Source organism: Pleurodeles waltl, chromosome 9, assembly GCF_031143425.1.
Source record: "Pleurodeles waltl isolate 20211129_DDA chromosome 9, aPleWal1.hap1.20221129, whole genome shotgun sequence".
Lineage (NCBI taxonomy): Eukaryota > Metazoa > Chordata > Amphibia > Caudata > Salamandridae > Pleurodeles > Pleurodeles waltl.
In genome coordinates, this window is record NC_090448.1 from 293,400,628 (window position 1) to 293,419,043 (window position 18,416).

Below are 18,416 nucleotides of genomic sequence, written 5' to 3' on the forward strand. Positions count from 1 at the left end.
CCTAAGCCCTCATTGTGTGTGGCTGTCTACACAAAGCCCAGTTGCCAACTACACCCAGTTGTCACCAGAGAAGGTTACAGTCACCAAATGGCTAAGGCAAGAAAATGCCAACTTTCTAGAAGTGGCATTTTCAGAATTTCAAGTTAATATCCGACTTCACAGTAAGCTACAATTTTAAATTGTGATTCCAGAGACATCAAACTTGAAGGGGTTATCTCTTCCCATTTGAAATAATGCTTATAAAGTTTAGTAAGGCAATTCCAATATTAACCTAAGGGATAGATAGGCCTTGCAGTGGTGAAAAGTAATTTAAGAGTTTTTCACTACTAGGATGTGTAAAACTAAAAGGTATACTTCCTACTTTTTAAATACATTGCACCCTGCCCTCTAGGCTGTCCAGGGACTACCCTAGGGGTGACATATGTTTTAAAAAGGAAGGTTTGGGCCTGGCAAAATGTTTATTTTGCCAGGTCAAAATATGGCAGTTCAGAACTGCACACAAGCTCTGCAACAGCAGGCTGAGACATGTTTAAATAGCTACTTAAGTGGGTGGCACAATCAGTGCTGTGGGCCTATTAGTAGCATTTAATTTAGAAGCCCTGGGCACATGTAGTGCACTTTAAAAAGGTCTTATACGTAAATTAAAGATGACAATTGGCTATATGCCAATGTTACCATTCTTTAGGGAAAGAGCACAAGCACTGTAGGATTGGTTAGCAGAGATAAAGTGTGCAGAATCCTAAGGCCAGCAAAAATGAAGTCAGCAAAAACAGGAGGTCTGAAGGCAAAATGTAGGGGGAAACCATGCCAGATCTAACATGTACCTTTTCTAGGAGCTGGAATAGCGAGTTGTGTAAGCCCCAGACAAGCAAAGGAAGATGCCAAGATGGAAGCAAAGTCTCCACTGGTCTAACATTAGTATGTGGCTACACAGAGAACTAACTGAGAGTCCCAAATTGAACCAGTTCATGAGAAACTTTGAAATTCATCACAGGGTCAGAGGCCAGCACGCTAAAAACAAGGGGATAGGGGTCAGGGGAAGCCATTGGTGGGAATAAGCCTTTGTGGCGGCAAGTACTCCTGGAGTGCATCACGCAGACAAGCATCTCCCAGAGTCAACCACGAATATGGAGCAATAGTTACGTAAGCACCAGGCATAGGTGACTGACAGCCTGAGAGAGAAAGTCAGGTTACAAGACCATGATAATTGACATTGCATTGAATCAAGGATGAGCATAAGCCAACTGTCATCACCATAGCCTTAGGAGTGAGGGTGATGGACAGAAAAGTTAATGAGAGTACCTCTGACCTAGGAAAATTTAGAGTACTCATATTTCACTCTCAAACTGATGGGCCCGTCTGGCAGAGGAGTGTGTTCATTTGAGGGCCAGTGGTTGATTCCAGTGAGGCAAACTGCTGCACCATTCCAGGGAATAAAGGTCAATGAAGACAAATGCATTTTATAAAGCGAAAAGCTGCCACATGGGAAATGACAATCCCTTACTTCTCGCTGGTAGATACATTGTACTCAGTGAGTGGAGCCTTGGCACTGCCAATGTCGAATCAGGCAGAGCCAAGGGCTCCCTTCCCCAGCTGCATTTGTAGGTAATGTTGTAGGCTATTCTAGAAGAGGCCAGAGACTAAAGCTTTACTAATCAATCTAGGAAAGAGACCCTTAAAGGGTCTACACAACTATAAAATACCAACAGCAAGCTAAACATGTTACATGTATGGTGCAGTTCATGCAAACGTCTTAAATGATGCTAAACTTATAAGCAACTTTTCAAAGGTCAAGATAGCTTTGCAATTCTCAATATAATCTGACCTACCCATTACTAAGCACTGGCTATCACTAATGTGCAACACAAAATAGGTATATAAACTGACACGTCTGTCTACTTGTCCAAATAGTGATTGATGTGGGTGTAGATACCCAGATGTCACGAGAGCCGATCTTAAGAAGACTGGATCAACTTTAACCACAAAAGGAAAGTCAATTCTAAAATCTTCCAGATGGCACTTTTTTGGTTAGAAATGGCCATATGCACAACATTGATTTTTATACTAAGCACCCCTTTAACGGCCTGTGGGGTTTAGAGGGTACATCTGTGTCTAGCTGCTAGTTTAGGAACGAAATTCCATTATCGTCTTGTGGCACTCAGAATGGCGTTGTAAACCCCAAGTTCTGCCAAGACAACTCTGGATATACTTTCTATGTTATTCCTATTCTGATTATGATTTAGAACTAGAGGGGGATCCTCAACCTTGCATCTCTAGGAACTCTTCCAAGGGTGGCTTGTGACAGACCACTGTACTAGAGACTGTTGTGTTCTGACAACTATCATTGCCTTTTTGATATGAGAGAACTGCTTATCCAGCTTCATTTTCAACAGCCACTTCACTGTGATGACCCATTCAGACTCTCTGAGTAACAGAAACACAAGCAAAGACTTTCTCAAAGACACTCTGCACGGCTCCGTTATTCCAACTACTTGGGTCTCATCGTCCCCTGCAGAGTTGCACTTTATTTTGCAAGGACTAAAAGAAAATAAAGACAGGTTGCACATTTATGTTTCTTGCTGTCGTTAGCAAAGTACATTTTCTGTGCTTCCTAGAGGCATGGGAAAAGGTAGCCCACACCCTCCAACCAGCACTTCTGGCTCCAAGACATGCATACTGTTCCTGCATCCTGGGGGCAGACTATTCCTGCAGCCTGGGGGGCAGGCAGGCTGATCAATGCAACTCTCACTGCAGCACCATCTCTGAAGCCCCATGCTGCCTGTCTGTCCTGAAGGGGCCCAGTTCTGTCTCTGCTCTGTCATGCTTCTTGCCTTACCTGCTCTCAGCATCAAAGATGAGGCGTTCTCCGGACTCGTAGGAGCAGGAGAGTTGGCATGTACTAGGAGGACTGGGTGGCGTAGGGGGTCAGTGCTGCACTGGACATCTGAATGCGTCTACTCAACCTACCAATGGTCTGGCCTGTGGTCGAGCGCCGTAGATCACTCAGTGACCACCTTACATGGCTAGCAGGGCTTGAGGATCAGAGAGGTCTCCCACTGGGACAATCTATGTAATAGGTTATACTTAATTGTCGTTTGGACTACAGCATTCCACCTGTCAAAACTAGGAAGTTAGAAAATAAACACTAGGAGCATTTAACTTGTCAACACTGTTAGAATTTGGAAGGTTTATAGGGTTTTCTTATTCCAGCGTCACGGAAGAAGAGTTTGTTAATGTAAATGTGGATTTTAATCAAGGTTTAACTGTGTTTGTCCGTCTCAGGGGAGTGGTAAGTCCTCAAAGAATAAGGACTATTACGAGGGATTACAATGAAGTTGCAGACTTTGTACTTAGGTGAAGTGTTTTAAACCCCCGCTAAACACATTTGTGTGATCCTGTGGAAACTGCATTAAGTACTTGCCCTTATCCGCTTCCAACGGGAGTCCTACTGGTAAGTCTTCGTAGGTTTGCACTGTAAGTAAACTTTTTTCAATGTGAGGAGAGGAAATCTGTGGGATCAGGAGTCAGATATCCTTATGAAAGAAGATGGAGAAAGAATAAAGGAGTACAGAGGGAGATGTGAAAAGAAGGATTCTGACTTTGAAGGAAACAGAGTAAAAGATGGCAAGGACTGGGTAGAGGGGGTTAAGGGGACCTTCTTGGCTTGTGTTATTGTATCCATTTTCCTTTGCCAGTCATGTGTGAAATGAAAATTGGACAAAGCTGGCTGCTCACTGCTCAGAGCTGTAACATCACAGTGCATTCCTAGAGGAGACGGACGCAAAGGGAAGTAGGTTACGGGCAGACGAGGAGACAGGAGGGAGAGAAGAACAAACCAACAGGGACAGTGGAGAGAAAAGAGCCTTAGCAAGTGGCGGTAGGAAGAAAGAGAAAAATATATATGGTAAAGAAGACAAACATAAAAATATAAACATTTCTCTACACTCCAAATAATCATATTATGTCTTACCAAGGTCTTCGGCGGACGTCATACAGATCAATCTTATTGGGGGCTCTCCACGGAGTGGCTGCAATGAAAAGATAATCTGCTTATGACTCTGCTGAGGAAAAGGCAGTACCACAGACCTCAAAGGAGGAGAACCTTAAAACAGTAGCGGGCGTAGAAAGAGATACTGAGCTGGTTTGTCTCAACACCTCAAATGGTTGCAGAGATCAAAGTAAATAAGAAATAGTGCAACACAGAATATGAGAATGCCACATATAATAAAGAAAGTCCGTTGTTTCTGTCTCAGTTGACAGCACAGCTGTCAATTATGTGAGCATCACTAGACAGGGCTTTGGTTGTGCAAACGTTGGGAGCAAGGTGAACATGCTTTGATTGAGCAAACGTTCTGTGCTTCCAGAAAAAAAGTTGGTTTACTCCACACAGCCGTGACGATTTTGTTTATTTATCCAGTTGCCTGACCCTGAACTTATAGGGGCACAGACATGCTTTTAAAGTGTTTTAGATAACTAAAAAATGTATTTTGTATTTCTCTGAAAGCAGCACAATTGGGAGGAGGTCAGTTGTTAACCTACATGGCTTTCTAGGCCAGGCTTGACAATGAAAATATCCCATCACCTTAAATTGTAACCTAAAGCAATAATATTCTACAGTTAATTGCTTGTGTACCAATCCATATTTCTCCCTGTGGTATTTACGTGGAATGAAACAAACTACAGGGGAACGCGTAGACCCAGTTGAGACCTGGGTAAAATGTGGTATCATCAACAATGCCTCAACAAGTATCAGTCAATATCAAGACTTAAGTAACATAATCAATGAGAACCCATACAAAGATACAAGAAGGAAGCATCAAGTTATATATTGTGAATATACTTAAAGGTCATTGCACATTAAAAAATGGTAGCATCCACAGTTATCTGAAGACGTGAGGTGAATATAGAAAGGTGAATACATAGTGCTCATGAACAAGTGCCTGTGGTCAGCACATGTGAAGCACAAAGAATGAAATAAAATAAAAGACAAACAGCAAATAGACAATATTTGTAAGATTCCAATACATGAAAACAACAATGTTGTCAGGTTTTCAGAATTATCATGTAAGTCGAAGGCCTCAGTTTGCTAGTTTAATTGTCGACAGTGTTTCAACCAGTTACTTAAGGTCATCATCAGGATAAAAGTGCATATGGGAAATGTGGTGTGGCCTAGACAATGAGTCAAAATTCTCAATAGCAACAACCAAATGGAGTGTGATAGTTCTCCAAGAATCAAAAAGCAATTTGCCACCAGAAGATATATTGATATTGGAGACCCGGTTGATAATCCCTCAAAGAAAACCTGTCCAGAGTTCTAGAAGTCCTAACTGGCCCAATATTGAACTTGATGGTCCAAAGGAGAGTTATCAATATGCAACCCCACCGCTAGTGTGAGTCAATCAGAGATATCTTAATACAAAGGAATCTGCCCTTGAATCTACATAACTTGTGCAGAGTCTGAAGGAAATATATTCCACTAGCCATATGTAAACCAGAGTCAATTATGGTTCTTAATGTAGCAATAAGTGTAAGCCCCGATCGGCAACAACTCAGCATCTTACTTGCAATGCTTCACATTACCATATAACATTCTTTGAAAGCCTGACCTATTGCAATTGGCAATGCTTGTTCACTTACCTTTTAGCACTCCCTCACTATATCACTTTACTATCATGTTACTAATCCACCAACCTGGGAAATAGCGGGTGACGCCAGTGGCACTTCCAAAGACTTGCCAGAGCAGGGAGGGATCCTCCTTCCAGTTTCTGATGAATACATCCTCCAGAGCTCTAGTCCAGTTCAGCTCATTCAGGATAACAGTAGCTAGAAGACAAAGATGATATGCATTGGTTGCCTTCATCTTGGCTTAACGTGTGAACAGGCTACATATTACATCTGGAGAATAAAGACAACAACATAAGCACCTACTGCGCTGTCCTTGTTAAGAACACATACAAAGTGGTGTATGCAAATTATTTTCAGTAGAAAGAGAAACAAACAAGTTTTTATATTATGTCATTTTCAAAACAGGTCGCTACATGGTCAAACCACAGGATAAGTCCATCTGTACAAGCAATCAAAAGCTTGCGACGCCTACAATTAGGAGCATGTGGAGGTAGATGTACTGTTGTAAAACAGAATGAGGCCAGTACACAGCATGAGAGTTGGACCAACCATAAGAAGTGTGCTTATATAGTCAATAGGATTTGGGAAAACAATTACCTAGACTCAGTGAAACAAAATTAGATAAGGCTATATTATTACGATGATGAATAAACTATTTGGCGGATGTCGTCATTGCTCAGTGGTTGGACATGTGAGTGCCCCCATGGCCCAATAACAAGACTGCAGTGTTGTTCATTCCTGCTGGGTAACAAAAGACTCAACATTGTTATTGTTAACATGCACGGGTGGTTATGACATGTGATAAATAAATTAGTGGCGTGCTATAGGCAAGGATGAAGATTAATGACTGGCAATGGTTATATAGGATATGTTAGGGAAATCCTAGTCTGGCTATAACTAGAGGGGGAAAACCCCTTTAGTTTTGAAAACATCAAAAGTAATTGCTTTTCACAACGTGGTAGCTTTGTATTTGTGATCTCAAGGTTGATCTTTTATATGTCTTCTTTCGCATCTTACAAAAGTGTTATCAAGATTTGTAAATGTATACAAAATACATACATTGTTTAGACAAGAGAAACATAAAATGTAAAATCTGGGGGATGGGTGAATTTATTGCTGTGTTAAAAAAAAAAACTATTTAGAAAGTATGGTAAAGCTTATAAAAACCTGGCACAGGTCACACCTCACAAATTAATTGATAAAAAGTGGGACAGGGAATAGCTGCCCGCTGCCACATCCAGGCAGGATTGCTCATCCTGACATCACGTAAAACCCCTTTGTCTCACTGCTTCGGAGGGATACACAAATGCCAACTGCCAAGCTGTTGACAGTCAGTCAGTCAAAGAATCTTTATTCAATCAAGATAATGATCTTTTTTTCTGAAGCTGTCGAGGAACCAGAGTCATATTTTGTGTTGCAAACAATTCTCCGTACCAGTTGCCAATAAGCTGCATTAGGGAGATAAAAAAGGATCAAGAAATGTCATCCACTATGTGTTTCTCACCTTCCCTATTACCTGCACAAAACTTCTTAATTTGGACGTAACTAAAAAAAGAGGGAAGGATTTATATCCAGGCAGCGACTCGTCAATTGCTGCCAAGAAGAGTGGCAACCCATGGAGAAAAAATCTTGCAACCGTGAAATCCCAGGTCCGTCCAACGTCCGCATGTCGACACAGATGTAGACCCAATGGGATACATTCAACTAGTTGCAGTCGAGGCTGGATCCCAGGGATTTCAAAGCTCTTGCAAACCTTATGAAAGCAATCAAAGATTACATGAGGTAATTTGTATGAGTTTTCTTAGGCAGCCTGAGAAACTTCAAAAAGGGGAACAGCCCAACCTCTGATTCTTGTAATGCCAGGTTTAGATACAAATTTGCTTTGTGCTGGGATGGACAAGAAGATCTAATTAACCAATCTAAGAGCAACGCCTGATAATATGTTTTAAGATCGGGTAGCACAAGTCCGCCCTAGCTCACGATTCAACTGTATGGCTTGAAGTTTAAGTCTTGGCTTCTTACTGTGCCACAAAAACTGACGAAATTTCATGTCCACCAGCTCAAAAAAGGCCTGTGGCACTTTGATCAAAATATTGCGAACAAAAAAAGAAAAAAAGGAAGGATAGACATTTCAATCAGTGCAGAACACCCCATAATTGACATGGAAAAGCCTTTCCATTGACAGAATAATGCCCGCATCTTCTACAGGGTGGTCTTAAAATTTAGGGAACAGAGATCCTCAAGTTTAGGAGACACCCAAACTCCCAAATATCGTATGGGCTGGGATGGTGCATAATGAACTTGCATAACACTGGGTAGTATCTCTGAAACGGAATTAAACAATAATGCCTCTGATGTTGCGTGATTTTTTTATGTACACCTCCTGACAGAAAATTGATTAATTTTAGTAAAAGTGCGTTGAATCTTAGCTGCATTAGGGGCCAGATAGAGTGCTATATCATCAGCAAAGAGGTTTAACTTCGCAGATCCTGCGACCAGGGACTGAACTGCAGTGTCTTGTCAAAGAGCTGAGGCTAATGGTTCAAGAAACAGCGCAAATAAAATAGATGATAAGGGACACCCTTGCCACGTTCCCCTAGATATTTCAATCTGGCCTGCTAATCGAGCATTAATAATAACAATGAATGCCTTTGCATGGTTATACAGCTTTTTCAATAGTTCAATAAGTGGAGCTGGAAAAGCTAATTTTGCTAATATAGCAAAAAGCGCCTTCCCTTGAACCTATTTAAATACTTTTTTTGCATCTAAAAAAATAATGGCAGGAAGAGTTTGTTGTGTAGTGCAATAATCCACTGTTTGGCTCAAGTAGTGGATATTTGTTGACATATATCCATCAGCCAAAAAAAGATTCTGATCTGAATTGATGACTGAAGATGCCACGGGGATAAATGATTGGACAGAATGTTCATGAAAATATTCTAATCAACATTTAATAAACTGACAGGACGATATGACTGCACGTCTTCAGAAAGCTAGCAACCACTGCTTGAGTGAAAGTATCTGGAACTTTAGCCCCTCAGAGAATGCTATGAAATAAAGCAGCTAAACATTTCGTCCCGAATCCCGTCAGTTCCAAAAGATTTGAAATTAGGCATGGAATCTACGACCGCCTTGACCTCCACCAGGGAGATGTGACTAATTAAGGCAGCTGCCTGCTTGGCTGTGTTTGACGGACTGTTGATATCCACTAACCAGTTCTTGAAGTTCAGAAGATGGGTTTAAGACATCTCAATAAAGAACGGTGTAATGACGTAAAAAAAAAAAAAAAGCTATCTCTTACGGGATTGATATAGATGCCACGGTGCTCGAATCATAAATATGTGTAATGCTATTTGCATGAGCATTGCACTTCGCCAGTCCCACCAACAACCTGCCAGTGTGCTCACTGTCCTCGTAGCCTTGCTGTAGCATTGTACTATGAGTTACCAACTCCTTGCTAAGGAAATGGTCCTTAAGATCCAAATGGGCACACCTCAACCTGGACTTTGCCTCTGATGAAGGCACAGCTAAGTACGCAGCTGTTGCTTGGTCCAACGCGATTTGTAGCTGGTGGTATGTAGCTTTCTCTGCCTGCTTATTGTATTGTATTGAAAGCTATAACCTTCCCCTGAAAAAGGCCTTAAAGGCCTCCCATACTGTGAATTTTGAGGTGGAGACCGCACTGTGGTCCAAGAAATCCTGAAGTGCTAGCCGCATCTGTGCAACCCATACTCATTTACTAATAAAGATTTATTAAACATCCACCTCAGTGACATTCAAATTTGGGATGAGAGATTAAGGTTAAGGTTGATCACAGCCTGATCTGAAGAGGGATTTGCCATTATAACGGTCTGTGATCTTGACAAATCATGCGCTCCAAGAAAGAAATCTATACGAGATGATGACTGGAATTGTTTCAACTGACAAATATAGAGCCTATCCAATGGATGATCAGATCTCCATGCGTCGATCATGGCAAGATCAAGCATGAAAGAATGAAGAGCTTTAATAGATTTCAATTTTTTTAGGGTCTTATTGAGTCGCGAGCTGTCCAATGCAGGATTGCAAAGTATATCAAAGTCACCACCCATTACTATTGGCCCCTTCATGCCCTTAGTAAAGTCATAGATTAAGGGCAGTGATACAGGCGAGACTTCAATAGGACCATAGAAGCTAACCAAATTGATGACTTAGCTATACAGTTTCATTTGGGCCTACACCCACCTGGCACTGGGCTCTTTATGCACCCTTATTATCTCTGCAGTAATATTTCTACTAATCAATTTTGCAACACCACGAACTGCTGCATTTGTTGATGCAGAAAAAGCATACTGAATATACCTAGGGAATTTAATTGGAACTGCTGCTGATTTAAAATGTACCTCCTGGACACAAATCACGCAAGCTTTTATTTATTTGAACCAGGCGAGCATTGCATTCCTCTTCTGCCTATTATTAATGCTGTTCCCGTTGCATGACAGAATAGTAAGGGATCTCGAGCTCATCATGAGTGAAAATGATTGATAAGGGCCAACTGCATTTGTACTTCCACATGAGCTTTATCGTGTGCTGCCCTAAGCACTCTTAATTCCCCCAAAATAAGTAGCAAAACAGTTTTCCGCTGTAGACCGGATACCAGTTTACTCAAATTTGTATATTTACTACCATTTAAACTACCATCAGTACGATTGTCACTCGTGATAGTTTGGAGTACCGGCAACTGCAAAGCCGGCTCATTATGCATAGTCGGAGCAGTAGTGGCTGATGAACTTTGGGGTGGTTCTCCTGAGCTTGTGGCCCCCACCACTGGTGATGAAGTGACCATGCTTTCCTTTGACAGGGGGCCTACAAGCTTTGGGCCACATAGAGGACAGAGCAATGGTTTCTTACAGGCTTCTGAAAAACTCTCCACCTGAGTAGGTACCATCTGGGGACCTGGCTCTCCTGAGCTGCACTCTCGCACTGGTGAAGGGGAAAACATTGTAGAATCTGGTGGAGGTATGGCTGATCCTCTGCCCTGGCTCCCCCGGAGTAGAGACCACTTGTTTAGGGTCTTCTTAAATGGAGTTCTCAGACTTCTGAAGATTAATTTTCCTCATGCTACCTTCTGAAGGAATGTGGCGCGTTTTAGATATTTTGGGTACTCGAGCTGGTTTGGATTTCCCTGGAGTACGCCCATGATCTAATGGGTCTCTGAGTCCAGCCTTCTTCATTGATATGCCAGCCCTGGATGCAGGAGGAATGGGGAAATCCAGCTAGCTTAAACTAATTCTGAGCTTGTGGGCAGCTGTTTCTGACCTTGAGCTGGGTGGGAGGTGTAACCTCAAATATGGGACAGGATACGTGACAGCAAGCTGCCTCCACAGCCCAAATGGCCTGCCTCATGCAGAAGTGGGAGGGCTACCGTACCTTGGATTGAGACTGGCACACAATCAGCAAAGAGGTATGCCAGGTAATTTTTCCCCTTTTCTCTCTTTTTTTCCGCTTCTCTTTTTCTCCCAGTGTTCCCTCTGTGCCGCATCATGTGGCTTGAGTAGCTCGGTAGCACCACTCCAGTAATTACACCCTCTCCCCTACGACCAGCTCACCGTCTATGTAGCATCACGAGCAGTCCTCTCTCAATAGAGCTCCTGAGTGGGGTGGCCGTGCCTGCCAGGAATCCTTTCTATCACCACCGGCCTGGCCTAGCGCACAGCGTGAGTCCTTCCTGCCTCCACTGACCAGCTACAATCACCAGAGACTGCTCTGGCTCCAAGTTGTAGCTGTCACCATCACCACCACCACTGCTTCTCGGAAGCCCTTCAGGATCAATCAGCATGAGTCGTGAGCCGATCAACAAGCCAGTCGGGAGCTCCATATTCCCTAAAGACATAGAATTGCTAAGCACCGACCGCAGGGCGTTCTCCCCGGAAGTGACTCCTTCAGGACAAGTGCATGACGGAGCACTCCGCCCTTCCTCCCTCCCCTCAAGATAATGATCATAGAAGCACCGAGGTAAAAACAAACGCAAAATACAGACACAACAATTCATTACTATACCACATAAAATCCTCATAAAACAAGTCTAAACCACCCTAAAAACAACACTTTTAAAATATACAGTTAAAAACCCTAAAATCCCCATTTTTAAGACGACGTAATTTCATCAGTCATGAAGGATAGCTTCTTCTTAATTTTATTGCGCTTCTAATGAATCTGAGCACTGAAAAACAAATCTCTGGAGTAGCTAGGGGTTGCAAATATTTCAAACCCTCAATATGGGATATTAAGTGCTTGTGCAATAGAATAGGTTGTAAAAACTGAGCTCTAAACATACAGTGCAGTTCACAGAATATTATAAACTGCATGGTTGATTGTTAGGGCGTAACATCACAAGGACAACATGAGAAAAAAGCCACCCTTTACCCTGTTGAGGAAAAATATACTAGATGGTGGGTCATATTCAACCTTAATCTTGTCAGATAAAATCTAAATTGGGATTTTGCTATCCATGTTAAATAAGGATTTGGACTTGAACCATCATAAATTCCCGTATAACTAACAATGGTGCATATGCTCAAGGACCTTAAAATTAGCTTTTCCTTCCTAAATGAGGCAACGGCCCTTTTTAACTGGGTCTTTGATTGTGGGCCTATTACTGCAGGACAGTCAAAAAGAGTGCTCAAACCTAATTTGCGAAGGTATCCTTGACAAAGGCCAGCCACAGGATTGCACTCATATGGTCTACACTAAGACAATTTTCTAGGACATCCCATGAGAATCCAGCTTTTGGAAAACTCCAAATGTTTAGCCATAATAAAAGAGGAGCAAGGCTGACCAAATCCTCCATGAAGCTCAATCCCAGTTCTAGATGTAAAATAAAATGATGTGCTCGAGGGTAATGATATCACTCTGCAGAGGAGTGTATTTTCTGCTACCTGCAGCTTCCTCTGGACACTGTATCCCCACACTCCAGCGCCACAGACACCAAGCGAGAGACACTTGCACTTATACAATTGAATATTGGTTTCTGGCCAATCCTTTCAGCAAATCTAAATATCATCTCACAAGCTTCCCCCATTTTTTGGGTTCTCTCATTGATTAACCTTTCTCTATATAGATTCCCCCTATATTAAAACGTTTGGACTTAGTATAATTTGGGCCTCAAGTCATCACAAATGATTTTTTCAAATTAACCTTAGGACTCAATTTTATCATTAGGTCATTAAAACCATTCAAAAGGTTCAGTAAACCCAGTTGCAGCTCGCTGCGCTCTGAAGGGTCATGCTCCTCCATCTCCTCAGCAGGCACCGGCTCCCGGTCTCCCTGTGGCCAATCCTGACGCTGCTCAGAGCAGCATGAGGATCGGCTGGTCAGAGCAGCATGAGGATCGGCTGGGAGAGCCCAGCCAGGGCGCTCTGAGGCAGACTGGGAGCCTGTGCCTGCTCTCTGCAGCACAGCAACACAGTGCCGGGCTGGAGACAGCACAATGCTCATGTGTGTTTTGGCCAGCCCGAGATGGCCAGCCAAACACACATGTGCACTGAGGATGATGCACAGGGCAGGTCTCTCATCTCCGTCATCCCAAATGGCCCTGCCCCTTTCACAGTGAAAGGATAGTAAACATAGTTTATTATCCTTTTGTTGTAAAAGGTTTGCAGCTTGTCCTGCTCGTGAGGGGAGACACTCCTCCGCCATAGCGGAGGAGCCGCCGCTGTGTAAACCATTTGCTGTTAATGCTATGATAACAGCATCATCGTCGTAGAGGAGCACTGGAACCTCATGCGAACCAAATCAAGAGATGTCTGTATTGTATGTTGTTAAAAAGGTTCCTAAGGACTTACTGTACATTAAAAACAAAAAGAGGCTAAGCGATGACGAGCGTCATCAGAGGAGGGACTGAGAGAGCGTATTTGATATTACATATTATAGACGTGAAATGCTTATGATTAACAATGCTACATTAAATAAAATATTCATTGAAACATATACATTAACATAAATGATTTTATGTGTGTAAACTAATGTCAACTATAAGAGATAATCGTTCAAACTGTGCACATTAAAACGCATAAAAACTGCATTCATTAGAACTCGTATATCTCAAGTTAGCATGAGCCAAGCAAAGCTGTGTAGCTCTCATATTAAAAGCATATTTTTCTGTCTCTTCAGTGTGCGGACTTGCATACGACCATGACCCAGCTATTGTTCTTTCTGTATTTTGTTAGTAACATGAAGGAATTTTCTCATCCGCATGCTAGCATCTTTTAGTATAAAATGATGTGCTTCGAAACATTTATGGACACTTCCAAGGACAATGAGACGAGGGAAAGAGAACTTTTAACCTGAGACGTGTGCCAAGATGGTGAAGTAACCCCGGATATGCCACCTACGAAATGCCGATTATGAAGACCAATCAAAAGACAAGTTAATATCAAGAAATGACAAATGCATTACTTAATGTATAATTTGATAGGTTAACAATGGTGGGGTGTATTGACTGACCAATAGAATTTTGTTGGAACGAATCAAGAGAAAGGGATAAAAACCCATGACAGGGAACAGACGACACATTAGGTAGGGAATGATATTGATTGCATCTCGAAACTCTGTCACACTATTTTGTGACTTGAGACTTAGACAAACCATCCTTGCCCATAGACTGCCCCTTACACTTTTCTCCTTATGAGGAGAGTGTTTTGCCTTTAACTTAGATAGACTGACGGCGATCTAACTGATGTCCTGAAGACGAAGACTGATCCTGAATGCTGACTTAATCAGAGGAGGGTAATTATAAAATTGCTAATGAAAATTCATTTATTTGCCTTTTCTTTCTAGGTACCAACTGCTGTATGTTTTTATTAGAGACCTTAGTTAGATGTTTTCCAAATTGGTGTTCAAAATTGTTTTGCATGACGCCCAACATGCTAATGCTAATTAGAGGTTAGACGAGGTATTCATTCTGACTGACAAACTGACGTGACTGACGTGGTGCTATGCTGAACTAGTATCTTAGAAAGTTCGATGTGTTACAATCTGCTTATATCTATCTGATTGTCTATGTTACTGATCTTTGCATTATTGAAAGCTTATTATGGTTGTCATCTTGTGACTGTGCTTATATGCTTCCTTGTTTTGAGATTGATGCATTTGCTACTAGATTGTAATCAATAGGGAATAAAACTCATAAAACTTCATCAAAGTGTGATTATTCGTGACTGAAAGGTCATGATTGCGCCGAAGGTTTATTAATGATTAAAGTAAGATATTTGGTGTCAACTATTGACAATGTTATTGACGTATTGATTGATATTTTGATCAGTTATCTCGTCCTACGGTGTCTCACCACTGGGCCCAAAGATTCATTGGCCTAAAACGAGTCCTGATGTGTATGAATTAACATAGACGGACGCGTTAGCAGTTCTGGTAGCAGAGTACGGTTTGGCCCTTGGGGGCCCTAGGACGGAGTTTTCATTGTTTAATTGTTTCTTGTGATAATGCAATCTGGAAAGATGATAAGTTGCTAGATTTGCCATGGGCTTTCCCGGGATCTCGGAGCCTGCCTAAATGAGTTGGGAATGTTCTCGGCGCCATAGTATGTGTGGTTAGGGTCTCTTGCGCTTATTAAATCTTATGCACTTTGCAGGCGATTGTGAATATTTGAGTGCGATTAGGCCAAATTAAGTGTTGTTTAGAAGGAGTGGGCGTACTCCACAGCATGAGAGTAGGGAAGTCGGCGTACTTCATGTGAATGCAGCGCTTGTTGCTCAAAAATTATCCACGTGGTTGGTTGTTGTATACGGGCCTATTGAGGTCTAAGACTCCGGAGTATGATGTTAAAATGGTTCATGTTGTAATCTGTGTGGTTTAGTAGGTCAATCGGGCGTGGTTGACAAGTCAAGTTTCGAGTTATGATGCATGTGTGAAAACCTTTGATGGAGATTTGACAAGTTCTAAAGTGCACTAGAAGGAGTCATTGACAAGTCGAGAGTAGGATTTGCAGGTCGAATTCTGCTTGCGTATGAGGAAACTGAGAAGGAGAGAGTAGCGGCCGAGGCTTCAAGTGAAATCTCTGTAAAGTTCTGAAGCGAATGTGTTACCCTTCCTGTAGTAAACCGGCAGATTTGTGTTGTCATTGAAGTGCTAGCAATAATTCGCATTAGTTTGTATGAGTTGTGAGGAGTTAGCAAGGTGTGGACAAGCCGCAAGACTTTGTCAGCTGCAGTGTGTGTGAGTGTGACGTCAGTGGTGCCGCGCTGGGATAGGTCAGATGTCGAGAGGGGTCGCGCACGGATTGGTTACTGTCCGTGAGAGACAATAGGTTGAGCAAAGGGTAGGTGAAGAGTGTCCTGGGAACTAAGCCGTTTTCTGAGTAAATATAAAATAAAATGAATTTTGTTAAGACATTCAAAAGCGCTTTGAAAGGAGATGTGTATATCGTTGCAACTGATGGGGAACCTACACCACCTGAAGGTACACCAGCTTACACGGTTATGGAGGAAAAGGGTGTTGCACCGTGTTTATGGATAAAACAATGGCGCAAACTAACAGAGAAAGAAGGGTGTCTAGCGTTTCCAGAACATGGAACATTTAATCAAAAGGTGTTAGAAAATTTGAGGTGGATGTTAAGTACGCAGAAACCACCTCCTCGACCGGCACAATATGAGGCTTTGGCAATTTGGGACCTGATGGCTCTTAAACATAGACAAGAAAGATTTCACAGAAGATTGACAAGGGCAGAAAAATCCTATGCAGAGGCTAGGTGGAATAATGAGAACAAAATGTGGAGACGAGGAATAGTGGATGGGTTAAAGCTGTTTCCGGCAATAACCCAGGGAGAGGAAACACAGGGAAAGAAAGCCTCTTGCAAAACTGACAAAGAACCAGGCAAACACAAAGAGAATAAAAGATCTTGGGAAGAAGAGGACGATTCAGATGATGAGGCGTTTATGGATAGATTGTTACATGATCGTCCGCCACCATATGCGGTGAACGACAGTGCACCAAGTACTAGCTTGGATCCTGGGAACCAGACGAAAGAGAAGGGTGTTACTGATACAGTGCAGACTAGCGATACAGCTTTGATACAGAATGGTGTCAGTGTACCCACTGCACCAGACTCGCCGATACAGTTACAGCCTCCACCACAGATAAAAAGAATTTATCCCGATGTTCCAGTACTCGAGACTACTACGAACTTGGTGGTACAACCAGACCCGATATATACAAAGCCAAGGTTAATGCAGATTGAGTCAACTCCACAGTTAGTGTCACAACCGCCACAACTGATACCTGGGTATAACCCAGTAGCGGGTCCTTTAAAAGAACCTGCACCAGGATTATTAGAGCAGACTTATGGTGTTGAAGCTCCAAGAAGCTTGGGAACAGGCCAGACACCTGCCGCTATATCACTACCCATTACGGTTGGTCCCCCGGTGCCGTTATATGCACAGGAGAAAACAAGGACGTGTGAACAGGGAGTCATAACTCATGAAACGATAAGAGGAGGGCCTATTATAACTCCACAAATAATGGCCCAGAGAGGACAGGTTTGTGAACAATCAAGACCCTTAATGGACCTTAGTCCAATTGGGGCACCTCTTGAGGCAATGCGACAAGCAGGATTGGGAGTCCTGACTCCCCAAACTATGAGTACAAATACCTCATACACTCCAATGATACATGCAGGGAACATTTCACTGCAGGGTTTTACAGTACAACAGTTAAATGAGTGGTTAGAGAAAACTTGCACATCACAAAAGACTACAGCGACTACAATCGAACCTGAGAAAGAAAACCACAATGAAAACCTAAATATAGTACGACTAGGAGCAGAAGCTGCTGAATTAGTGGATGGAACAATGGGAGTAAATAGGTTAGAGTCTTACACTGAGGCAGAATTAAGGTACTTATGCCCTAAAATCACCAAAGAGGTAGGCAAAGTACACCAGAAATTCACGAATTTGGCAGACAAATACAATATCGACATTGGAAACATGAAACATTTGAAACGGAGTTAAAGATTAGATTTTGACACAAAGGATTTTGAACACATGAGATCTGCAGGCATGAAGACACATTTGAAAGAGTTGCTGCAAAGCGCACAAATTTGGGGTGCACTAGAGAAATGGGAAGGCCGATGGGTAAAGAAGAGAGATAAGGGAAAAAGAGATAGTCCAGGATCTAATGAAACAACAGTCACACCAAATTTAGAGACAGTGAAAATCCTATCTATGAGAGAAACAGCTGGTGGTGTTTTGGTGCATGTGCCTTGGTCCAGGGGAGACATTTTGTCCTTTACGAATGATTATCCTAGGTTAAGAGAAAAAACGATTGAGTGGTACCAACAGACAGATAGATTCGTGAAGCTTGCGAAATGTCTCTGGGAAGACTTAAATACCTTGTTTGAGATTATTGTTCCGCCAGACTTGTGGCTCGAGTGTAAGAGAGGGGTAGATTGGCCCACAAAGGAACCAGCAAGGGATAAAGTGACTGGAGCACCTTCTGAAGAGGTGATGAAATATTATCATAAAGTAATTGAGTTTTTGAAACAAAAGGTGTCGCCGAAGGTGACCGATTGGCAGAAAATCGACCGGACCTCTCAAGAGGTTAAAGAGTCAATACATGCATATTATGAAAGGTTGTTAAAGGCATTCAAACATTACAGTGGTACTGAAACAATTGAGCCGAAGGACATGAATCATCTTGTGTTCAGATTCGTCGAAGGGCTGAGACCGGAGGCCAGCCAAATTATTAAAAATCATTTGATTTGTTGGCAAGCTAAACCGATTGATGAAGTATTACAGTACGCG

The 18,416-nt window shown here is 42.3% G+C and overlaps 1 protein-coding gene across 2 annotated transcripts in view; it reads right to left on the minus strand.

Moving 5' to 3' along the window:
• Positions 1 to 18,416, minus strand: part of CACNA2D2 (calcium voltage-gated channel auxiliary subunit alpha2delta 2) — a 1,401,889-nt gene that overhangs the window by 321,788 nt on the left and 1,061,685 nt on the right. For both annotated transcript variants that reach the window (XM_069206762.1, XM_069206763.1), the window contains exons 7-8: positions 5,692 to 5,823; positions 3,971 to 4,028 (exon numbers count right to left, since the gene is read on the minus strand). In XM_069206762.1, coding sequence (XP_069062863.1) covers positions 3,971 to 4,028; positions 5,692 to 5,823 — 190 coding nt within the window. The remainder of the gene's footprint in view (positions 1 to 3,970; positions 4,029 to 5,691; positions 5,824 to 18,416) is intronic.